The 26,221-nt window shown below is 44.3% G+C and overlaps 1 protein-coding gene across 2 annotated transcripts in view; it reads right to left on the bottom strand.

Annotated features, from left to right (window-relative positions):
• Positions 1–25,508, bottom strand: part of LOC112255863 (tetraspanin-17) — a 37,031-nt gene extending 11,523 nt beyond the window's left edge. For both annotated transcript variants that reach the window (XR_006083955.1, XM_042326137.1), the window contains exons 1-6: positions 24,888–25,508; positions 13,967–14,017; positions 3,064–3,210; positions 1,021–1,191; positions 569–694; positions 382–429 (exon numbers count right to left, since the gene is read on the bottom strand). Coding sequence is in view for 1 of the 2 variants with exons in the window: in XM_042326137.1 (XP_042182071.1) it covers positions 382–429; positions 569–694; positions 1,021–1,191; positions 3,064–3,210; positions 13,967–14,017; positions 24,888–24,986 (642 nt within the window). In the remaining variant the exon portion in view is untranslated. The remainder of the gene's footprint in view (positions 1–381; positions 430–568; positions 695–1,020; positions 1,192–3,063; positions 3,211–13,966; positions 14,018–24,887) is intronic.
• Positions 25,509–26,221: the final 713 nt, after the last annotated feature.

The following is a 26,221-nucleotide window of genomic DNA, read 5'->3' as shown; positions in this document are numbered from 1 at the left end:
ACAGGAGAGGAGCCTGAATGCTAGCTAGCTAGGAAGAGAGGAGCGCTAGCTAGCTAGGAAGAGAGATGAGGACAGAGGAGAGGGGGCTGAACACTAGCTAGCTAGGAAGAGTTGAGGACAGGAGAGGAGCCTGAACGCTAGCTAGGAAGAGATGAGGACAGAGGAGAGGAGCCTGAACGCTAGCTAGCTAGGAAGAGATGAGGACAGGAGAGGAGCCTGAACGCTATCTAGCTACTTAACCCCTAACTACCATGCCTGGCTAGATGTTCAGAGGAAAGGTTGAAATGTCCGCCGCCTCTCTCCCTCCCTCTCTGGATAACGACCGGCATGGTTAGAAAGACTGATTGGGTCTGATTGGAAAAACACAAGAGAAAAACCAACCCCTTGAAGTCTCACGTCGTAGCCACACTGTGTGTTAAGGACGTCTTCCTGAAACGAATGAAAGCAAAACTATCATGAGAACAGAAGAACGTGGGTCTTCCGTTATGATCTGTAGAATATGTTTAATGTGTTAAACTGAATTAAGTCTGAGGTTTATAATGTTCTGTAGCCGAATAAGGCATCTCACGGCAGGGTCTTTGACGCAGCAGGAGAACGGGACTCCACAGCGCTCTCTACTGGGGTTAAACTCAGTGCAGTTGAAGTAGATATTCAGGTTCCAGTCATTAGGACCGTGGGCTCCACAGCACGACCACTAAAACACACACACACAGACAGGTATAAGGCTTTATCACATGTTATAAGCATCGTTGAGCCCTTATACAGTCTTACTACAACCAAGTCTGCTATGATAAAGCGGCTGGCTCTGGTTGGCTTCAGTATATGTACATTTATCCAATCAAGGTTAAGGCACTAGCTGCCAGTACAGTCCAGTTAAAGGTACGAGACATGCTGCCAGTACAGTCCAGTTAAAGGTACGAGACATAACATATAGTACTACTGACATATCCCTGTTAACTCTATAACATCTAGTACTACTGACATATCCCTGTTAACTCTATAACATATAGTACTACTCACATATTCCTGTGTGAAGTCTATGAGGTTCTGCAGGTCGATGTCGTCGCGGTAAGCCTTGACGTTGTTGTTGATGAAGAAGTTGAGCTGGTCTTTGATCCAGTCTTTGAACACAAAGGCCAGGATGCCTGCTGTCAGCTCCAAGAAGAAGATCAGACCCAGGAACACTGAGAACTAGAACACAGAGAGAGAACATCAGAACAGGATGCCTGGCTGGCCAGCCAGGAGCCATCCCTTCTCTTTCGCCTCTTCTGTAGGCTGGCCAGCCAGGAGCCATCCCTTCTCTTTCACCTCTTCTGTAGGCTGGCCAACCAGGAGCCATCCCTTCTCTTTCTCCTCTTCTGTAGACTGGCCAACCAGGAGCCAACCCTTCTCTTTCCCCTCTTCTGTAGGCTGGCCAACCAGGAGCCATCCCTTCTCTTTCTCCTCTTCTGTAGACTGGCCAACCAGGAGCCATCCCTTCTCTTTCTCCTCTTCTGTAGGCTGGCCAACCAGGAGCCATCCCTTCCCTTTCTCCTTTCTGTAGACTGGCCAACCAGGAGCCATCCCTTCTCTTTCCCCTCTTCTGTAGGCTGGCCAGCCAGGAGCCATCCATTCTCTTTCCCTCTTCTGTAGGCTGGCCAGCCAGGAGCCATCCCTTCTCTTTCACCTGTAGGCTGGCCAACCAGGAGCCATCCCTTCTCTTTCCCCTTTCTGTAGGCTGGCCAACCAGGAGCCATCCCTTCTCTTTCTCCTCTTCTGTAGACTGGCCAACCAGGAGCCATCCCTTCTCTTTCCCCTCTTCTGTAGGCTGGCCAACCAGGAGCCATCCCTTCTCTTTCCCCTTTCTGTAGGCTGGCCAACCAGGAGCCATCCCTTCTCTTTCTCCTCTTCTGTAGACTGGCCAACCAGGAGCCATCCCTTCTCTTTCCCCTCTTCTGTAGGCTGGCCAACCAGGAGCCATCCCTTCTCTTTCCCCTCTTCTGTAGGCTGGCCAACCAGGAGCCATCCCTTCTCTTTCCCCTCTTCTGTAGGCTGGCCAGCCAGGAGCCATCCATTCTCTTTCCCCTCTTCTGTAGGCTGGCCAACCAGGAGCCATCCCTTCCCTTTCTCCTCTTCTGTAGGCTGGCCAACCAGGAGCCATCCCTTCTCTTTCCCCTCTTCTGTAGGCTGGCCAACCAGGAGCCATCCCTTCTCTTTCCCCTCTTCTGGGCTGGCCAGCCAGGAGCCATCCATTATCTTTCCCCTCTTCTGTAGGCTGGCCAACCAGGAGCCATCCCTTCCCTTTCTCCTCTTCTGTAGGCTGGCCAACCAGGAGCCATCCCTTCTCTTTCCCCTCTTCTGTAGGCTGGCCAACCAGGAGCCATCCCTTCTCTTTCCCCTCTTCTGTAGGCTGGCCAGCCAGGAGCCATCCCTTCTCTTTCCCCTCTTCTGTAGGCTGGGCAGTCAGGAGTTAATGGACAGAGTGGTGGAGGTAATAGCCACTGAGAGTGACAGCTGGCTATGAGGCCCAGTTTGTCTCTGTCACTCAGACTCCATTGTTGAACTTGACATAACTCCTCAGAATGATGTCATTGTTCCCCCAGATATTTAGATAACATGCTCAGGTTTGTGTACTCAATAATGGAAGTGTCAGGCTTTTATAAACGAGTGGTTTATTATTTCCCATCTAGATCAATACCAATCCTAGTTGTTCATTTACAGTAAGTAGCCAACTGCTAAGAATGACCTCAACTTTCAGATCAAACGAAGCCAGAGTTATTTTTGTGAATCAAACTAGGATGTACCTCCCTCCCTCCCTCCCTCTCCTCTTCCCTCCTCTAAATAATACCTAAATGAAGACCTAAAAGGTGTGAACCAAGGTGTAAATTACTGAACTGCAAACCCAAAGGTGTGGATAGCAGAGCAGAAAGTAGAAAGGAACCATACGAGGTTCAATATGGTATCGTCCAAGGCACAGTCTTACCACCCCACAGAGAGATTAAACTAAGAAAGCCTATGTGAGATGTGAGAAAGAAAGAGTTGAACTCTCTCAGGAGAAATAAAACATATTTAATTCAAACTCACAAATTTGAGCAGCAAGGTGTTTTCCCGTAGCGCTCCGATGCAACCAGCGAATCCCAGGATGAACATGACTCCTCCCACTACGATGAACAGCCACACGGGGTCGAAGCCTCCCAGGTCTGTTATGGAGGCCATGTTGGACAGCACCCCCTGCAGGACAGGAGGACCAAGGTGTTATTACAGAGGTATAGACAGACAGCACCCTAACCTCCCAGGTCTGTTATGGAGGCCATGTTGAACTGCACCCCCAGAGGACAGGAGGACCAAGGTGTTATTACAGATGTATAGACAGACAGCACCCTAACCTCCCAGGTCTGTTAGCGACACCATGTTGAACTGCACCCCCTAGAGGACAGGAGGACCATGAGGTTAATTCAGATGTGTTTTTTTACCACTGAAAGCATAAGACCCCAAAAGTAAAAAGTAAAAAATGGCGGTGATAGATCTGTAAGAAAGCAGTGTTGTGCAACGTCTTCTTTGGCATGATATAATACAATACAACAATACACCTTACTGTCAGAGAGACACTAGGCATTCCACTGCCTTTCCCTTCCAGGACAATAAACACAGACAGACAGCCCTCCCCCTGCTTCCCCTAACACTCTGCTTCCCCCTAACACTCTGCTTCCCCTAACACTCTGCTTCCCCCTAACACTCTGCTTCCCCTAACACTCTGCTTCCCCTAACACTCTGCTTCCCCACTAACACCCTGCTTCCCCCTAACACTCTGCTAACACCCCCCCCCCAACACTCTGCTTCCCCCTAACACCCTGCTTCCCCCTAACACTCTGCTTCCTGCTCCCCCAACACCCTGCTTCCCCCAACACCCTGCTTCCCCCAACACCCTGCTTCCCCCAACACCCTGCTTCCCCAACACCCTGCTTCCCCCCTAACACCCTGCTTCCCCCAACACCCTGCTTCCCCCAACACCCTGCTTCCCCTAACACCCTGCTTCCCCCTAACACCCTGCTTCCCCTAACACCCTGCTTCCCCTAACACCCTGCTTCCCCCTCTAAACCCCTGTGGCTGGGTACTGGTCAACTTCAGGTGACTTCCTCTCTCACTCTAGCAGCCCAATTCACATTCTGCTCTGAAGACATCCTTTCTCTTTCCCCGGAATTTATGCTGCAGTAGTTTGTGTCAGGGGTCAAGGGTCAGTCAGTTATTTCTGGAGAATTTCTCCTGTCTTACCCGGTGTCCTGTGTGAATTTAAGTATGCTCCCTCTCTTTCTCGCTCGCTCTTTTTTGGGGGACCTGAGCTCTAGGACCATGCCTCAGGACTACCTGGCATGATGACTCCTTGCTGTCCCCAGTCCACCTGGCCGTGCTGCTGCTCCAGTTTCAACTGTTCTGCCTGCGGCTATGGAGTCCTGACCTGTTCACAGGACGTGCTACCTGTCCCAGACCTGCTGTTTTCAACTCTCTAGAGACACCAGGAGTGGTAGAGAATGTCTTAATGATCGGCTATGAAAAACCAACTGACACTTACTCCTGAGGTGCTGACTTGCTGCACCCTCGACAACTACTGTGATTATTATTATTTGACCCTGCTGGTCATCTATGAACGTTTGAACATCTTGGCCATGTTCTGTTATAATCTCCACCCAGCACAGCCAGAAGAGGACTGGCCACCCCTCAGAGCCTGGTTCCTCTCTAGGTTTCTTCCTAAGTTCCTGTCTTTCTAGGGAGTTTTTCCTAGCCACCGTGCTTCTACACCTGCATTGCTTGCTGTTTGGGGTTTTAGGCTGGGTTTCTGTACAGCACTTTGAGATATCAGCTGATGTAAGAAGGGCTTTATAAATACATTTGATTGAATGATTGACATTGGAAGTTGGCTTCTGGTGGAATTCTGAGCTCTAGTTTCTCCATTCTGTAGCCTTCTCAGGTGTTGTGTAATCCAAAACAGAAACTGGGCCATGATCCTTGACCTCAACCTGAGGCTACGGCACCACAGAATCATCTATGGCACAGATTCCTCTTGTGGTTCATATGATCCTTTTATATTGTGGTTACACAGGAAACTGGAGACCTACAAAAGGCTCTTTGTTGTCAAGCTAACCTTGACCTACAAAATACTGTAATATGACTTAGATCTTATGCATGACTTAATGTCTTAAGAAAAAGCAACCTGTTGGAACATGAATTCAGTATGAATCCTAACATCATCCTAACAGCATTACAAAACAGTTTCCACATTGGCAATTAGCATCTTGACTGGTCCATTTCCAGCTAATTAATGACCTAATTGACCATTTAGGAATTGTTAACCTGTAATGAGGTTCTGAATGTATCCCACTTTCAACACATCACAGAACAACATCTTCTACCTGACCTTCAGTTTATTGGGATGGACAGAAAGAGAGAGGGGGGGGGGGTGTAGAGCGAGGGAGAAGAAAGATGTCAAATTAGACTTTTCTATTTAGCCAGCCGTAGCTGTTAACTAACAAAGTTCTTTATTATTGAGGGAAATCAGGGTAAAGTCACCGTGCTGGGTTGAAGGGAGATCAGTGTAAAGTCACAGTGCTGGGTTGAAGGGAGTTCAGGGTAAAGTCACAGTGCTGGGTTGAAGGGAGGTCAGGGTAAAGTCACAGTGCTGGGCTGAAGGGAGTTCAGGGTAAAGTCACAGTGCTGGGTTGAAGGGAGGTCAGGGTAAAGTCACAGTGCTGGGCTGAAGGGAGGTCAGGGTAAAGTCACAGTGCTGGGCTGAAGGGAGATCAGGGTAAAGTCACAGTGCTGGGTTGAAGGGAGTTCAGGGTAAAGTCACAGTGCTGGGCTGAAGGGAGGTCAGGGTAAAGTCACAGTGCTGGGCTGAAGGGAGGTCAGGGTAAAGTCACAGTGCTGGACTGAAGGGATATCAGGGTAAAGTCACAGTGCTGGGCTGAAGGGAGGTCAGGGTAAAGTCATAGTGCTGGGCTGAAGGGAGATCAGGGTAAAGTCACAGTGCTGGGTTGAAGGGAGTTCAGGGTAAAGTCACAGTGCTGGGCTGAAGGGAGATCAGGGTAAAGTCACAGTGCTGGGCTGAAGGGAGGTCAGGGTAAAGTCACAGTGCTGGGCTGAACGGAGGTCAGGGTAAAGTCACAGTGCTGGGCTGAACGGAGGTCAGGGTAAAGTCACAGTGCTGGGCTGAAGGGAGATCAGGGTAAAGTCTGTATTTAACCCCCCAGGCTACCCTGACATCAGTATGTAGTTAACCTCCAGGCTACCCTGACATCAGTATGTATTATTTCATCCAGGCTACCCTGACATCAGTATGTATTATTTCATCCAGGCTACCCTGACATCAGTATGTATTTAACCTCCAGGCTACCCTGACATCAGTATGTATTATTTCATCCAGGCTACCCTGACATCAGTATGTATTTAACCTCCAGGCTACCCTGACATCAGTATGTATTATTTCATCCAGGCTACCCTGACATCAGTATGTATTATTTCATCCAGGCTACCCTGACATCAGGCTATGTATTATTTTTCATCCAGGCTACCCTGACATCAGTATGTATTATTTCATCCAGGCTACCCTGACATCAGTATGTATTATTTCATCCAGGCTACCCTGACATCAGTATGTATTATTCCATCCAGGCTACCCTGACATCAGTATGTATTTAACCTCCAGGCTACCCTGACATCAGTATGTATTTAACCTCCAGGCTACCCTGACATCAGTATGTATTTATTCCATCCAGGCTACCCTGACATCAGTATGTATTTAACCTCCAGGCTACCCTCCAGGCTACCCTGACATCAGTATGTATTATTCCATCCAGGCTACCCTGACATCAGTATGTATTTAACCTCCAGGCTACCCTGACATCAGTATGTATTTAACCTCCAGGCTACCCTGACATCAGTATGTATTTAACCTCCAGGCTACCCTGACATCAGTATGTATTTAACCTCCAGGCTACCCTGACATCAGTATGTATTTAACCTCCAGGCTACCCTGACATCAGTATGTATTTAACCCCCAGGCTACCCTGACATCAGTATGTATTTAACCCACCAGGCTACCCTGACATCAGTATGTATTTAACCTCCAGGCTACCCTGACATCAGTATGTATTTAACCTCCAGGCTACCCTGACATCAGTATGTATTTAACCTCCAGGCTACCCTGACATCAGTATGTATTTAACCCTCCAGGCTACCCTGACATCAGTATGTATTTAACCTCCAGGCTACCCTGACATCAGTATGTATTTAACCCTCCAGGCTACCCTGACATCAGTATGTATTTAACCTCCAGGCTACCCTGACATCAGTATGTATTTAACCTCCAGGCTACCCTGACATCAGTATGTATTATTTCATCCAGGCTAACCTGACATCAGTATGTATTATTTCATCCAGGCTACCCTGACATCAGTATGTATTATTTCATCCAGGCTACCCTGACATCAGTATGTATTATTTCATCCAGGCTACCCTGACATCAGTATGTATTATTTCATCCAGGCTACCCTGACATCAGTATGTATTTAACCTCCAGGCTACCCTGACATCAGTATGTATTATTTCATCCAGGCTACCCTGACATCAGTATGTATTTAACCCTCCAGGCTACCCTGACATCAGTATGTATTATTTCATCCAGGCTACCCTGACATCAGTATGTATTTAACCCTCCAGGCTACCCTGACATCAGTATGTATTATTTCATCCAGGCTACCCTGACATCAGTATGTATTTAACCCTCCAGGCTACCCTGACATCAGTATGTAGTTAACCTCCAGGCTACCCTGACATCAGTATGTAGTTAACCTCCTGGCTACCCTGACATCAGTATGTATTATTTCATCCAGGCTACCCTGACATCAGTATGTATTATTTCATCCAGGCTACCCTGACATCAGTATGTATTATTTCATCCAGGCTACCCTGACATCAGTATGTATTTAACCTCCAGGCTACCCTGACATCAGTATGTATTATTTCATCCAGGCTACCCTGACATCAGTATGTATTATTTCATCCAGGCTACCCTGACATCAGTATGTATTATTTCATCCAGGCTACCCTGACATCAGTATGTATTATTTCATCCAGGCTACCCTGACATCAGTATGTATTATTTCATCCAGGCTACCCTGACATCAGTATGTATTATTTCATCCAGGCTACCCTGACATCAGTATGTATTATTCCATCCAGGCTACCCTGACATCAGTATGTATTTAACCTCCAGGCTACCCTGATATCAGTATGTATTATTCCATCCAGGCTACCCTGACATGAGTATGTATTTAACCTCCAGGCTACCCTGACATCAGTATGTATTTAACCTCCAGGCCACCCTGACATCAGTATGTATTATTTCATCCAGGCTACCCTGACATCAGTATGTATTTAACCTCCAGGCTACCCTGATACCAGTATATATTTAACCTCCAGGCTACCCTGACATCAGTATGTATTTAACCTCCAGGCTACCCTGACATCAGTATGTATTTAACCCACCAGGCTACCCTGACATCAGTATGTATTTAACCTCCAGGCTACCCTGACATCAGTATGTATTTAACCTCCAGGCTACCCTGACATCAGTATGTATTTAACCTCCAGGCTACCCTGACATCAGTATGTATTTAACCCTCCAGGCTACCCTGACATCAGTATGTATTTAACCTCCAGGCTACCCTGACATCAGTATGTACTTAACCTCCAGGCTACCCTGACATCAGTATGTATTATTTCATCCAGGCTAACCTGACATCAGTATGTATTATTTCCTCCAGGCTACCCTGACATCAGTATGTATTATTTCATCCAGGCTACCCTGACATCAGTATGTATTATTTAATCCAGGCTACCCTGACATCAGTATGTATTATTCCATCCAGGCTACCCTGACATCAGTATGTATTTAACCTCCAGGCTACCCTGATATCAGTATGTATTATTCCATCCAGGCTACCCTGACATCAGTATGTATTTAACCTCCAGGCTACCCTGACATCAGTATGTATTATTTCATCCAGGCTAACCTGACATCAGTATGTATTATTTCCTCCAGGCTACCCTGACATCAGTATGTATTATTTCATCCAGGCTACCCTGACATCAGTATGTATTATTTAATCCAGGCTACCCTGACATCAGTATGTATTATTTCATCCAGGCTACCCTGACATCAGTATGTATTTAACCTCCAGGCTACCCTGACATCAGTATGTATTATTTCATCCAGGCTACCCTGACATCAGTATGTATTTAACCCTCCAGGCTACCCTGACATCAGTATGTATTATTTCATCCAGGCTACCCTGACATCAGTATGTATTATTCCATCCAGGCTACCCTGACATCAGTATGTATTTAACCTCCAGGCTACCCTGATATCAGTATGTATTATTCCATCCAGGCTACCCTGACATCAGTATGTATTTAACCTCCAGGCTACCCTGACATCAGTATGTATTTAACCTCCAGGCTACCCTGACATCAGTATGTATTATTTCATCCAGGCTAACCTGACATCAGTATGTATTATTTCCTCCAGGCTACCCTGACATCAGTATGTATTATTTCATCCAGGCTACCCTGACATCAGTATGTATTATTTAATCCAGGCTACCCTGACATCAGTATGTATTATTTCATCCAGGCTACCCTGACATCAGTATGTATTTAACCTCCAGGCTACCCTGACATCAGTATGTATTATTTCATCCAGGCTACCCTGACATCAGTATGTATTTAACCTCCAGGCTACCCTGACATCAGTATGTACTTAACCTCCAGGCTACCCTGACATCAGTATGTATTATTTCATCCAGGCTAACCTGACATCAGTATGTATTATTTCCTCCAGGCTACCCTGACATCAGTGTGTATTATTTCATCCAGGCTACCCTGACATCAGTATGTATTATTTAATCCAGGCTACCCTGACATCAGTATGTATTATTTCATCCAGGCTACCCTGACATCAGTATGTATTTAACCTCCAGGCTACCCTGACATCAGTATGTATTATTTCATCCAGGCTACCCTGACATCAGTATGTATTTAACCCTCCAGGCTACCCTGACATCAGTATGTATTATTTCATCCAGGCTACCCTGACATCAGTATGTATTTAACCCTCCAGGCTACCCTGACATCAGTATGTATTATTTCATCCAGGCTACCCTGACATCAGTATGTATTATTTCATCAAGGCTACCCTGACATCAGTATGTATTATTTCATCCAGGCTACCCTGACATCAGTATGTATTTAACCTCCAGGCTACCCTGACATCAGTATGTATTTAACATCCAGGCTACCCTGACATCAGTCTGTATTTAACCTCCAGGCTACCCTGACATCAGTATGTATTATTTCATCCAGGCTACCCTGACATCAGTATGTATTATTTCATCCAGGCTACCCTGACATCAGTATGTATTATTTCATCCAGGCTACCCTGACATCAGTATGTATTATTTCATCCAGGCTACCCTGACATCAGTATGTATTATTTCATCCAGGCTACCCTGACATCAGTATGTATTATTCCATCCAGGCTACCCTGACATCAGTATGTATTTAACCTCCAGGCTACCCTGATATCAGTATGTATTATTCCATCCAGGCTACCCTGACATCAGTATGTATTTAACCTCCAGGCTACCCTGACATCAGTATGTATTTAACCTCCAGGCTACCCTGACATCAGTATGTATTATTTCATCCAGGCTAACCTGACATCAGTATGTATTATTTCCTCCAGGCTACCCTGACATCAGTATGTATTATTTCATCCAGGCTACCCTGACATCAGTATGTATTATTTAATCCAGGCTACCCTGACATCAGTATGTATTATTTCATCCAGGCTACCCTGACATCAGTATGTATTTAACCTCCAGGCTACCCTGACATCAGTATGTATTATTTCATCCAGGCTACCCTGACATCAGTATGTATTTAACCCTCCAGGCTACCCTGACATCAGTATGTATTATTTCATCCAGGCTACCCTGACATCAGTATGTATTATTTCATCAAGGCTACCCTGACATCAGTATGTATTATTTCATCCAGGCTACCCTGACATCAGTATGTATTTAACCTCCAGGCTACCCTGACATCAGTATGTATTATTTCATCCAGGCTACCCTGATATCAGTATGTATTATTCCATCCAGGCTACCCTGACATCAGTATGTATTTAACCTCCAGGCTACCCTGACATCAGTATGTATTTAACCTCCAGGCTACCCTGACATCAGTATGTATTATTTCATCCAGGCTAACCTGACATCAGTATGTATTATTTCCTCCAGGCTACCCTGACATCAGTATGTATTATTTCATCCAGGCTACCCTGACATCAGTATGTATTATTTAATCCAGGCTACCCTGACATCAGTATGTATTATTTCATCCAGGCTACCCTGACATCAGTATGTATTTAACCCTCCAGGCTACCCTGACATCAGTATGTATTATTTCATCCAGGCTACCCTGACATCAGTATGTATTATTTCATCAAGGCTACCCTGACATCAGTATGTATTATTTCATCCAGGCTACCCTGACATCAGTATGTATTTAACCTCCAGGCTACCCTGACATCAGTATGTATTATTTCATCCAGGCTACCCTGACATCAGTATGTATTTAACATCCAGGCTACCCTGACATCAGTATGTATTTAACCTCCAGGCTACCCTGACATCAGTATGTATTATTTCATCCAGGCTACCCTGACATCAGTATGTATTATTTCATCCAGGCTACCCTGACATCAGTATGTATTATTTCATCCAGGCTACCCTGACATCAGTATGTATTATTTCATCCAGGCTACCCTGACATCAGTATGTATTATTTCATCCAGGCTACCCTGACATCAGTATGTATTATTCCATCCAGGCTACCCTGACATCAGTATGTATTTAACCTCCAGGCTACCCTGATATCAGTATGTATTATTCCATCCAGGCTACCCTGACATCAGTATGTATTTAACCTCCAGGCTACCCTGACATCAGTATGTATTTAACCTCCAGGCTACCCTGACGTCAGTATGTATTATTCCATCCAGGCTACCCTGACATCAGTATGTATTTAACCTCCAGGCTACCCTGATACCAGTATGTATTTAACCTCCAGGCTACTCTGACATCAGTATGTATTTAACCTCCAGGCTACCCTGACATCAGTATGTATTTAACCTCCAGGCTACCCTGACATCAGTATGTATTTAACCCTCCAGGCTACCCTGACATCAGTATGTATTTAACCTCCAGGCTACCCTGACATCAGTATGTATTTAACCCTCCAGGCTACCCTGACATCAGTATGTATTTAACCTCCAGGCTACCCTGACATCAGTATGTATTTAACCTCCAGGCTACCCTGACATCAGTATGTATTATTTCATCCAGGCTAACCTGACATCAGTATGTATTATTTCATCCAGGCTATCCTGACATCAGTATGTATTATTTCATCCAGGCTACCCTGACATCAGTATGTATTATTTCATCCAGGCTACCCTGACATCAGTATGTATTATTTCATCCAGGCTACCCTGACATCAGTATGTATTTAACCCTCCAGGCTACCCTGACATCAGTATGTATTATTTCATCCAGACTACCCTGACATCAGTATGTATTTAACCCTCCAGGCTACCCTGACATCAGTATGTAGTTAACCTCCAGGCTACCCTGACATCAGTATGTAGTTAACCTCCTGGCTACCCTGACATCAGTATGTATTATTTCATCCAGGCTACCCTGACATCAGTATGTATTTAACCCTCCAGGCTACCCTGACATCAGTATGTATTTAACCCTCCAGGCTACCCTGACATCAGTATGTAGTTAACCTCCAGGCTACCCTGACATCAGTATGTAGTTAACCTCCAGGCTACCCTGACATCAGTATGTAGTTAACCTCCAGGCTACCCTGACATCAGTATGTAGTTAACCTCCAGGCTACCCTGACATCAGTATGTAGTTAACCTCCAGGCTACCCTGACATCAGTATGTAGTTAACCTCCAGGCTACCCTGACTTCAGTATGTAGTTAACCTCCAGGCTACCCTGACATCAGTATGTAGTTAACCTCCAGGCTACCCTGACATCAGTATGTAGTTAACTTCCAGGCTACCCTGACATCAGTATGTAGTTAACCTCCAGGCTACCCTGACATCAGTATGTAGTTAACCTCCAGGCTACCCTGACATCAGTATGTAGTTAACCTCCAGGCTACCCTGACATCAGTATGTAGTTAACCTCCAGGCTACCCTGACATCAGTATGTATTTAACCTCCAGGCTACCCTGACATCAGTATGTATTTAACCTCCAGGCTACCCTGACATCAGTATGTAGTTAACCATCCAGGCTACCCTGACATCAGTATGTATTTAACCTCCAGGCTACCCTGATATCAGTATGTAGTTAACCATCCAGGCTACCCTGACATCAGTATGTATTTAACCTCCAGGCTACCCTGACATCAGTATGTAGTTAACCTCCAGGCTACCCTGACATCAGTATGTATTTAACCTCCAGGCTACCCTGACATCAGTATGTATTTAACCCCCCAGGCTACCCTGACATCAGTATGTATTTAACCTCCAGGCTACCCTAACATCAGTATGTATTTAACCTCCAGGCTACCCTGATATCAGCATGCTATTCCCCCAATTCAAATAGCATTTACAGGTGCTCACATAAGAGAGTTTCAACAATACCTGACACAGATCAATGCAAAATATTCACCAGAAAAGTCAGTTCGATCACTGTGAAAAATCCGACTTCTCTTCTGCTGTTAGCCAAACAACCAGAGAAAAGCAGCATGTTTGCTCTTTATTTTTATTAAATATATTTTGTTTAGAATTTGGACTATCCGGATACCTGAAAAAAAATGTCCTGAAAATATTTGACTAATAAATGTTTTTTACCTTCTCGGCCCATGCCCACAGTCCTATGCCCAGGAAGGCTGCTCCCAGTAACTGGTGAATAAAACACAGAAACAGAAGGTTACCTGACATACAAAAAACTACACATATTCCATCACAGTAAACTGACTGTACACATATACACTACATTAGCAAAAGTATGTGGACACCTGCTCATCACACATTTCATTCTAAAATCATGGGCATTAATAAGGAGTTATTAATGCTCCCCCCTGTGCTGCTAGAACAGCCTACACTCTTCTGGGAAGTCTTTCCACTAGATGTTGGAACTTGCTTTCATTCAGCCATGGACAATAGTGAGGTCGGGCACTGATGTTGGGTGATGAAGCCTGGCTCACAGTTGGCTTTCCAATTCATTCCAAAGGTGTTCGATGGGGTTGAGGTCAGGGCTCTGTGCAGGCCAGTCGAGTTCTTCCACAAAACCATTTCCATACAGACCTCGGTTTGTGCACGGAGGCATTGTTATGCTGAAACAGGAAAGGGCCTTGCACAAACAGTTTCCACAAAGTCATCTAGAATGTCATTGTATGTTGGGCGCAGGTAGCATTCTCCTGGCATCTGCCAAACTCAGATTCGTCCATTGGATTGTCAGATGGTGAAGCATGATTCATCACTCCATAATCCAATGGCGGCGAGTTTTACACCACTCTAGCCGACGCTTGGCATTGAGCATGGTGATCTTAGGCTTGTGTGCAGCTGCTCGGCCATGGAAACCCATTTCATGAAGCTTCAGACGAACAGTTCTCGAGCTGACGTTGCTTCCAGAGGCAGTTTGGACCTCAGTAGTGAGTGTTACAACCGAATATAGAAGATTTTTACACTCTTCAGCACTCGGCGGTCCTGTTATGTGAGGTTGTGTGGCCTACCACTTCTCGGCTGAGCCGTTGTTGCTCCTACATGTTTGCACTTCATAACAGCACTTACAGTTGACCGGGGCAGGTCTAACAGGGAAGACATTTTGCAAACTGACTTGTTGGAAAGGTGGCATCCTATGATGGTGCAACGTTGAAAGTTACTGAGCTCTTCAGTAAGGACATCCTACAGCCAATGTTTGTCTATGGAGATTGCATGGTATTGGGCTCAATTTTATACACTTGTCAGCAACAGGTGTGGCTGAAATAGAAAAAAACACTAATTTGAAGAGGTGTCCACATACTTTTGTATATATAGTTGTTAGCAGTTGATGTTACTCGTCAGTAACACAGACCACAAAGAAAATCAGAGGGAGACAAATAGGTTTATTCAAAGAGAACAGTATAGTCAAGTAGAGTATAATTCAGTACCGTAGAGTTTGACAGTTGGGGGGAGAAGCTCTCCTTAATCCATATGATCCTGTTACACTCTTCGGCGTAGGTTGAGTGTGTGTTAACCTCAATTTACCCAACCTTAACCCTAGGCTACACAACCAGTCCCATGCTCATCTCAGTGCTTTAAATAAACTAGGGAAGGGCCTACATACTAGACACTTTCATCAACAGATGAATGAATGACCTTTCAAAGCCAACCACTTTCATTGGTTATATACTCTGCTGATGATACGACACACACACAAAAAGATTCAAAAACATTCCCAATTCACCACATCTCATCCTGTGTAATCAACGTAGGGCCTATCAAACGTGTGGATGTGTTATCTGGGTTGCAACAAACCACACAACTGCCTTTCCCAGGGACTAGACTACATTAAAATATTTACAGAGTTGTATAATGTTATAGCGGAGACCTGATATTTACAGAGTTGTATAATGTTACAGTAGAGACCTGATATTTACAGTTGTATAATGTTATAGTGGAGACCTGATATTTACAGAGTTGTATAATGTTACAGTAGAGACCTGATATTTACAGTTGTATAATGTTACAGTAGAGACCTGATATTTACAGAGTTGTATTATGTTACAGTAGAGACCTGATACAGTGCCTTGCGAAAGTATTCAGCCCCCTTGAACTTTAGGACCTTTTGCCACATTTCAGGCTTCAAACATGAAGATATAAAACTGTATTTTTTTGTGAAGAATCAACAACAAGTGGGACACAATCATGAAGTGGAACGACATTTATTGGATATTTCAAACTTTTTTAACAAATCAAAAACTGAAAAATTGGGCGTGCAAAATTATTCAGCCCCTTTACTTTCAGTGCAGCAAACTCTCTCCAGAAGTTCAGTGAGGATCTCTGAATGATCCAATGTTGACCTAAATGACTAATGATGATAAATACAATCCACCTGTGTGTAATCAAGTCTCCGTATAAATGCACCTGCACTGTGATAGTCTCAGAGGTCCGTTAAAAGCGCAGAGAGCATCATGAAGAACAAGGAACACACCAGGCAGGTCCGACATACTGTTGTGAAGAAGTTTAAAGCCGGATTTGGATACAAAAATATTTCCCAAGCTTTAAACATCCCAAGGAGCACTGTGCAAGCGATAATATTGAAATGGAAGGAGTATCAGACCACTGCAAATCTACCAAGACCTGGCCGTCCCTCTAAACTTTCAGCTCATACAAGGAGAAGACTGATCAGAGATGCAGCCAAGAGGCCCATGATCACTCTGGATGAACTGCAGAGATCTACAGCTGAGGTGGGAGACTCTGGCCATAGGACAACAATCAGTCGTATATTGCACAAATCTGGCCTTTATGGAAGAGTGGCAAGAAGAAAGCCATTTCTTAAAGATATCCATAAAAAGTGTTGTTTAAAGTTTGCCACAAGCCACCTGGGAGACACACCAAACATGTGGAAGAAGGTGCTCTGGTCAGATGAAACCAAAATGTAACTTTTTGGCAACAATGCAAAACGTTATGTTTGGCGTAAAAGCAACACAGGTCATCACCCTGAACACACCATCCCCACTGTCAAACATGGTGGTGGCAGCATCATGGTTTGGGACTGCTTTTCTTCAGCAGGGACAGGGAAGATGGTTAAAATTGATGGGAAGATGGATGGAGCCAAATACAGGACCATTCTGGAAGAAAACCTGATGGAGTCTGCAAAAGACCTGAGACTGGGACGGAGATTTGTCTTCCAACAAGACAATGATCCAAAACATAAAGCAAAATCTACAATGGAATGGTAAAAAATAAACATATCCAGGTGTTAGAATGGCCAAGTCAAAGTCCAGACCTGAATCCAATCGAGAATCTGTGGAAAGAACTGAAAACTGCTGTTCACAAATGCTCTCCATCCAACCTCACTGAGCTCGAGCTGTTTTGCAAGGAGGAATGGGAAAAAATGTCAGTTCCTCGATGTGCAAAACTGATAGAGACACACCCCAAGCGACTTACAGCTGTAATCGCAGCAAAAGGTGGCGCTACAAAGTATTAACTTACGGGGGCTGAATAATTTTGCACGCCCAATTTTTCAGTTTTTGATTTGTTAAAAAAGTTTGAAATATCCAATAAATGTCGTTCCACTTCATGATTGTGTCCCACTTGTTGTTGATTCTTCACAAAAAAATACAGTTTTAAAACTTTATGTTTGAAGCCTGAAATGTGGCAAAAGGTCGCAAAGTTCAAGGGAGCCGAATACTTTCGCAAGGCACTGTATTTACAGAGTTGTATAATGTTACAGTAGAGACCACAAGGTTCATGCAGATAACTCAGAAACTCTGAGCCTCCATCTTCTGAACCATCTGGTAATTACAACCCTGTAAGGTTCGCAGAACATCTGAGAAGTGGAGTGAAAAACGTGATTAATTACGACGTGGATAAGAGACAGTAGGCTAATTTTGTTTACAAGCTAGATTAGTGGTTCTTAACTGGTTTATCCTCGGCACCCAAAATACAATCTGGAGAAAACGCTTTATATTTACGCTACATTGATAGTAAATGTAGCAATTACATAACAACAAGGGAACAACATTCTCACCTCTTTCACTGTCAAAAATAAAATGTTGCCCATATTCTTGCCGAAGAATATTAAACTCACTTGAGACCAAAAAAAATAAAATCTACCAAAATGCCATTGCCGATAGTTCTGTTTGAAGAACATTTGTTCAGAGATTAAATGATTTACAATCGTAAATTAACAATTATACACACTAACTTCATCATTCAAACAAATGTTATGTTTTTACTCAAAAAAACACGACCCACCAGCTGAGAATCGCTGAGCTAGACAGGTAGGTGTTATTTCTGGAAGTCAACAACTTGCCAAAATGACCATTAGAAAGAAATCTGCAGGCCTAGTAGGTCTCAAGTTAGCTAGCCTACTTCCTTATAGGTCTAGCAGTTAGCCTAGCAGCATATTGGATGACTGTCGTTCATATTCTATTCACCCAGTTCAATGTAACATTGATACGTTTAGGATACTAAATACTAGATACTTTAATGTTCCCTATACCCATAAGGTTGCTACAACCTAGACTACAAAAGGAGTTTCTATTGGACAAATTCAAAGATGTCCCGTCTCCTTCTGTTTAAGAAACATTTGCAATAAAAAAAAAAATTGGTGGAATGAATGCACCCCTGAAGCACCGCACACACAGTTCAAATCAAATTGTATTGGTCACATGCGCCGAATGCAACAGGTGTAGCCTCTACAGTGAAATGCTAACTTACGTCCCAACAAAGCAGAGCTGAAAAAAATATACATTCTTTGAGTTAAAAGGAAATGGTATAAAAATAACATGGCTATATACAGGAAGTACCAGGTAGTAACATGGTTATATACAGGGAGTATCAGGAAATAACAAGGTTATATACAGGGAGTACCAGGTAATAACATGGTTATATACAGGGAGTACCAGGTAATAACATGGTTATATACAGGGAGTACCAGGTAATAACATGGCTATATACAGGGAGTACCAGGTAATAACATGGCTATATACAGGGAGTATCAGGAAATAACAAGGTTATATACAGGGAGTACCAGGTAATAACATGGTTATATACAGGGAGTACCAGGTAATAACATGGTTATATACAGGGAGTACCAGGTAATAACATGGCTATATGCAGGGAGTACCAGGTAATAACATGGCTATATGCAGGGAGTACCAGGTAATAACATGGTTATATACAGGGAGTACCAGGTAATAACATGATTATATACAGGGAGTACCAGGTAATAACATGGTTATATACAGGGAGTACCAGGTAGTAACATGGCTATATACAGGAAGTACCAGGTAGTAACATGGCTATATATAGGAAGTACCAGTACCTAGTCAATGTTCAGGGGTACGAGGTAGTTGAGGTACATTTGGGAAGGGGTAAGTGACTAGGCAATCAGGATAGACAATAAAAAGAGTAGCAGCAGTGTATGAAAGACTGTCTATGTGTGAGTGTGTGTGTCGTTAAAATGCACGTGTGTGTGTGTCACAGGAGGTTGGTGGCACCTTAATTGGGGAGGATGGGCTCGTGGTAATGGCTGGCACTGGCATGTATTTGACGCCAATCTATTTGCTTCATTCCAGACATTATTATGAGCCGCCCTTCCCTTAGCAGCCTCCACTGGTGTGTGTTTGCATGTATGTGTGTGTTGGAATATCAGTCTAGTGAGTGTGTGGGTAGAGTCTAGTGAGTGTGTGGGTAGAGTCTCGTGAGTGTGTGGGTAGAGTCTCGTGAGTGTGTGGGTAGAGTCTCGTGAGTGTGTGGGTAGAGTCAAGTGAGTGTGTGGGTAGAGTCAAGTGAGTGTGTGGGTAGAGTCAAGTGAGTGTGTGGGTAGAGTCTAGTGAGTGTGTGGGTAGAGTCTAGTGAGTGTGTGGGTAGAGTCCAGTGAGTGTGTGGGTAGAGTCCAGTGAGTGTGTGGGTAGAGTCCAGTGAGTGTGTGGGTAGAGTCAAGTGAGTGTGTGGGTAGAGTCTAGTGAGTGTGTGGGTAGAGTCTAGTGAGTGTGTGGGTAGAGTCTAGTGAGTGTGTGGGTAGAGTCCAGTGAGTGTGTGGGTAGAGTCAAGTGAGTGTGTGGGTAGAGTCCAGTGAGTGTGTGGGTAGAGTCCAGTGAGTGTGTGGGTAGAGTCAAGTGAGTGTGTGGGTAGAGTCTAGTGAGTGTGTGGGTAGAGTCTAGTGAGTGTGTGGGTAGAGTCTAGTGAGTGTGTGGGTAGAGTCAAGTGAGTGTGTGGGTAGAGTCTAGTGAGTGTGTGGGTAGAGTCAGTGAGTGTGTGGGTAGAGTCCAGTGAGTGTGTGGGTAGAGTCCAGTGAGTGTGTGGGTAGAGTCCAGTGAGTGTGTGGGTAGAGTCAAGTGAGTGTGTGGGTAGAGTCTAGTGAGTGTGTGGGTAGAGTCTAGTGAGTGTGTGGGTAGAGTCTAGTGAGTGTGTGGGTAGAGTCTAGTGAGTGTGTGGGTAGAGTCTAGTGAGTGTGTGGGTAGAGTCTAGTGAGTGTGTGGGTAGAGTCTAGTGAGTGTGTGGGTAGAGTCTAGTGAGTGTGTGGGTAGAGTCCAGTGAGTGTGTGGGTAGAGTCCAGTGAGTGTGTGGGTAGAGTCTAGTGAGTGTGTCGGTAGAGTCGCGTGAGTGTGTCGGTAGAGTCGCGTGAGTGTGTGGGTAGACATTGTAACATTGCAAAAATCAGAAACTTTGGCCAAAAAAATGTATCCATGCTTTTGTTACTTCTAGGTTAGACTACTGCAATAAAGCACTAAATAAACTTAAGTTAGGATTATAGCAGCCGTATTTCGCACTAACTAGAACCCAAAAATTTGATCACATTACTCCAGTACTAGCCTCCCTACACTGGCTTCCTGTTAAGGCAAGGGCTGATTTCAAGGTTTTGCTGCTAACCTACAAAGCATTACATGGGCTTGCTCCTACCTATCTTTCCGATTTGGTCCTGCCGTACATACCTACACGTACGCTACGGTCACAAGACGCAGGCCTCCTAATTGTCCCTAGAATTTCTAAGCAAACAGCTGGAGGCAGGGCTTTCTCCTATAGAGCTCCATTTTTATGGAATGGTCTGCCTATCCATGTGAGAGACGCAAACTCGGTCTCAACCTATAAGTCTTTACTGAAGACTAATCTCTTCAGTAGGTCATATGATTGAGTGTAGTCTGGCCCAGGAGTGTGAAGGTGAACAGAAAGGCTCTGGAGCAAAGAACCGCCCTTGCTGTCTCTGCCTGGCCAGTTACCCTCTCTCCACTGGGATTCTCTGCCTCTAACCCTATTACAGGGGCTGAGTCACTGGCTTGCTGGTGCTCTTTCATGCCGTCCCTAGGAGGGGTGTGTCACTTGAGTGGGTTGAGTCACTGACGTGATCTTCCTGTATGGGTTGGCGCCCCCCCTTGGGTTGTGTGTTGGCGGAGATCTTTGTCGGCTATACTCGGCCTTGCCTCAGGATGGTAAGTTGGTGGTTGAAGATATCCCTCTAGTGGTGTGGGGGCTGTGCTTTGGCAAAGTGGGTGGGGTTATATCCTTCCTGTTTGGCCCTGTCCAGGGGTATCATCGGATAGGGCCACAGTGTCTCCTGATCCCTCCTGTCTCAGCCAGTATTTATGCAGCAGTAGTTTGTTATATCTGGAGTACTTCTCCTGTCTTATCCGGTGTCCTGTGTGAATTTAAGTATGCTCTCTCTAATTCTCTCTTTCTTTCGGAGGACCTGAGCCCTAGGACCATGCCTCAGGACTACCTGGCATGATGACTCCTTGCTGTCCCCAGTCCACCTGGCCGTGCTGCTGCTCCAGTTTCAACTGTTCTGCCTGCGGCTATGGAAACCTGACCTGTTCACGGGACGTGCTACCTGTCCCAGATCTGCTGTTTTCAACTCTCTAGAGACAGCAGGAGCGGTAGAGATACTTTTAATGATCGGCTATGAAAAGCCAACTGACATTTACTCCTGAGGTACTGACCTGTTGCACCCTCGTCAACTACTGTGATTATTATTATTTGACCATGCTGGTCATTTATGAACATTTGAACATCTTGGCTGTGTTCTGTTATAATCTCCACCCGGCACAGCCAGAAGAGAACTGGCCACCCCTAATAGCCTGGTTCCTCTCTAGGTTTCTTCCTGGGTTTTGGCCTTTCTAGGGAGTTTTTCCTAGCCACTGTGCTTCTACACCTGCATTGCTTGCTGTTAGGGGTTTTAGGCTGGGTTTCTGTACAGCACTTTCTGGCATCAGCTGATGTAAGAAGGGCTATATAAATAAATTGGATTTAGTCTCGTGAGCGTGTGCGTAGAGTCTAGTGAGCGTGTGCGTAGAGTCTAGTGAGCGTGTGCGTAGAGTCTAGTGAGCGTGTGGGTAAAAATGAAACAAAAACAGAGCTGTTTGGCCATAATGACCATCCTTATGTTTGGAGGAAAAACGGGGACGCTTGCAAGCCGAAGAACACCATCCCAACTGTGAAGCATGGGGGTGGCAACATCATGCTGTGGGGGTGCTTTGCTGCAGGAGGGACTGGTGCACTTCACAAAATACATGGCATCATGAGGAAGGAAAATTATGTGGATATATTGAAGCAACATCTCAAGACATCAGTCAGCAAGTTAAAGCTTGGTCGCAAATGCGTCTTCCAAATGGACAATGACCCCAAGCATATTTCCAAAGTTGTGGCAAATGGCTTCAGGACAACAAAATCAAGGTATTGGAGTGGCCATCACAAAGCCCTCACCTTAATCCTATTGAAAATGTGTGGGCAGAACTGAAAGTGTGTGTGAGCAAGGAGGCCTACCAACCTGACTCAGTTACACCAGCTCTGTCAGGAGGAATGGGCCAAAAGTCACCAAACTTATTGTGGGAAGCTTGTGGAATGCTACCCAAAATGTTAGACCCAAGTTAAACAATTTAAAGGCAATGCTACCAAATACTAATTGAGAATATGTAAACTTCTGACCCACTGGGAATGTGACTCGGTACTTTGTTGAAGCACCTATGGCAGCGATTACAAGCCTCAAGTCTTCTTGGGTATGACGCTACAAGCTTGGCACACCTTTATTTGGGAGCTTCTTCCATTCATCTCTACAGATCCTCTCAAGCTACGTCAGGTTGGATGGGGAGCGTTGCTGCACAGCTATTTTCAGATCTCTCTCAAGAGATGTTTGATCGGGTTCAAGTCCGGGTTCTGGCTGGGCCACTGAAGGACATACAGAGACTTGTCCCGAAGTTACTCCTGCGTTGTCCTGTTGGAAGATGAACTTTCGCCCCAATCTGAGGTCCTGAGCACTCTGGAGCAGGTTTTTAATCAAGGATCTCTCTGTATTTTGCTCTGTTAATCTTTACCTCGATCCTGGCTAGTCTCCCAGTCCCTGCCGCTGAAAAACATCCCCACAGCATGATGCTGCCACCACCATGCTTCACCGTAGGGATGGTGGCAGGTTCCTCCAGGCGTGACGCTTGGCATTCAGGCCAAAGAGTTCAATCTTGGTTTCATCAGACCAGAGAATCTTTATTATATTGAGTACATTTGTTTTATTTAATCTTTCCACCATACAAAATAGTCTGGGGAAAAGCCAGTCGTTAGTTCTAAGATTCTGAAGTTGCTAGCCAAATCGGCAGTTTACTCCTTCTAGCCATTCTATTTGCAATTGTTAATATGCTAAACAAATCCTTGGCATGCAGCAATGCAGGCTAACTACTGCTCATTTGCTAGCTAGCCAACTAAAGCTAACACACAATCACATCAAGCAGCTCAAATGACAGCAAACTATGTACACTTTTGTTTGTTTACCTTTGTTTCTATTGTCATTTATTTGGATATCTATTGTAATGATCCTGATAAACGAATGTGCCTGGATCAGAGAAGCTGTCCGCCTCTTCACTTACATATTTGCATGGCACGGTGGAGATCACACAAAAAACTGAACATTTTCCACAGGTCAGAGAGCCAGACTGCAAAGTTTAGACAAACCCCAAATGTTGCAAACCAAATGCTAGTCTAATAGCATGGGGAAATATTATCTAGACACTTTTTACTATGGGAGATTAAGTTTATAAATTGACTGGCTGGGATGTGGAAGCAAATTATTAAATCTAATAGAACTGTTCACAGGTATTACCTGAAGAATTCAGGGATTGTGGCGCTATAACTCCCTGCTATCACCCAATCAGCACCAAAACAACCAGTTTTATAATTACTACTTAGGCTTGCAACATGAAATAATGTCCCTGGCTAGTAGCCTATCAGCTCTTTGTGTGTGGCCATGACAGTGTTGCTGACAATGGACTCAGTGGCTACTGTGTACTGTACACTAGCTCACTGTCTAAGCCATGCTTTAAGAGGTGTGTATGGGCGGAGTAGGTTAGCTCAGAGTGAGAGTGGCTATTGTATGAGGTTAACAGGCACGGATAGGACAGGCATTAAGGCAGTAGAGTACAGAGACAGTTAGCTAGCTGTCTGACTCCAATAGCCCAACACACATAGGCCTATACACACCCAAACCTACCCTACAAACAGCTATTCATCAGAACTATGGGGAGCACCCACCCACAGTGTAAGTTACTACCTACTATTGTTGGCATTCTGCTGTCCTACATTACTATCACATTAGGGCTGCTGGGAACCACACAATAGACTTCACACAAATAGGCACAATAATGCCCAAAGTCAAATATTAGCAGATGGATGATTGATCATAAAACAGTTATATATATATATATATATATATATATGAATGAGAGAGAGAGAGAGGGGAAATTGGAAAATTGACCGTTTCAAATTAACAAATCACTCATAATGGTGGGATGCATAAATTACGTATGACACATTCACCTGGCAGATGATCACTGTCAAGAAAGGTAGCTAGCATCACCAAATCAATAACAGGAAATGATCACTATCTAATGGGACTAACTTACTGAACAGTATTTTAGGATTTATTCGATAAAGAACATCGGAATATAGTTTTAGGGCTAGGCGATCGAGCATAGTTTTAACTTGTTTAGTTCATTTGTCTCTTTCGGGCAGCACTAGAAAAACTCTTGTTTAGAATAATTACATGCAGGTGTGAAATACAAAAATGTCAGCTACTTACCCAAAATATGATGTTAAATCCAAACAAGAAGTATTTGACACCGCAGCTCACTTCGGCTCCTTTAAAATGCTGGCGTTTTTGACTGCTAACGTTACTCATCCTGTAAACGTCGAGGCTAACTAGCTAGCTAGCTAACAATGTAGACGCAACTGGTTAGTTAGCTAACCTACAATCACGACAATGACAAACTAACTACTATTTGTGTAACACACAAGCTAACTATCTCCATAAAACAACTTTGAGAAGAAAGAAAATTCAGCTAGCTAGCCAGCCAAATCACAAATACATCGCCGGCTAGCTAGTTAGCCTACTAGCTAACAACAGATCCAAAAACACTTTTGGATGTGTAAACAAAATATACATTCATCTGCGGTTCAACGTACAACGTTACTCTCCATAACTAAACATATAGTTGAAAGCTAAAAAAAAAAAATCTAAAGAATTACTTTGTTTTGTTGATGATATAAATAAAGTCGATTTCTCCCGTTCATAGCATTTGGTTGTTTTACATTTCACCTTTTCTTGTTGACAACAACCGTCGTTGTCATATGAACTGAGCTGAAGAAACCCATCTGGACAAGTTGTATATCTAGAGCGAGACCTGCACTGGGGTTATTCGGGGAACAGCACTGCTGTTTTTTCCCCCCCCACTGGTGCAGTACACAGACCAAACAGAACAATGGTGAATAATGAACATACCCCTCTGAAAACAATTTAGCTATTTGTACAACATAAATAACGTACCGATAATAATATGTACCAAGTAAGAGGCACTGGTAATTCTTGAATTTGTTATTTGACAGTTTAAAATGTTACTTAAAAAAAAAAAAAATCATGAAATGTAAACCTTGTACAACTACTAAACTAAAACAACAAAAAATTAAGCAATACAGAATAAGACAAAAATGTGCAAATTAACAACTTTAAATATATGGGGGGTTGTGCTGTGGCTGTGAGCCTATCAGTGATAGTCTGGCTAACACTTAACTCTCCAAATCCTCCTGATGTCGGGGTCTAGAAGGAATGGCTCTTTGACCTTGTCAGCACAATGCATCCATAATGAAGGGGGATGTGATTTTACTGCTTGGCTCTCTGTGTTTATTCTCACTCAAACACCCACAAAACACAGCCACACACAGTCCCCCGCTTCCAAAGCACAGCCACACACAGTCCCCCGCTTCCATAACAACGGGTGGATTTTTTTTCAACCCCCCCCCACAATTTTTATTTATTTATTTGATTTGAAAAAACAAGTCTCAACCCCTTGAGGCAAAGAAAACATTTGAGAGAACCAATCAAACCCGTCGATCAATTTCTGAGCGTTGATTGCATTT

The sequence above is a fragment of the Oncorhynchus tshawytscha genome, linkage group LG08 (genome assembly GCF_018296145.1).
Source record: "Oncorhynchus tshawytscha isolate Ot180627B linkage group LG08, Otsh_v2.0, whole genome shotgun sequence".
NCBI lineage: Eukaryota > Metazoa > Chordata > Actinopteri > Salmoniformes > Salmonidae > Oncorhynchus > Oncorhynchus tshawytscha.
The sequence above is the reverse complement of the archived record's forward strand: the minus strand, read 5'-3'. Positions and strand labels throughout refer to the sequence as shown.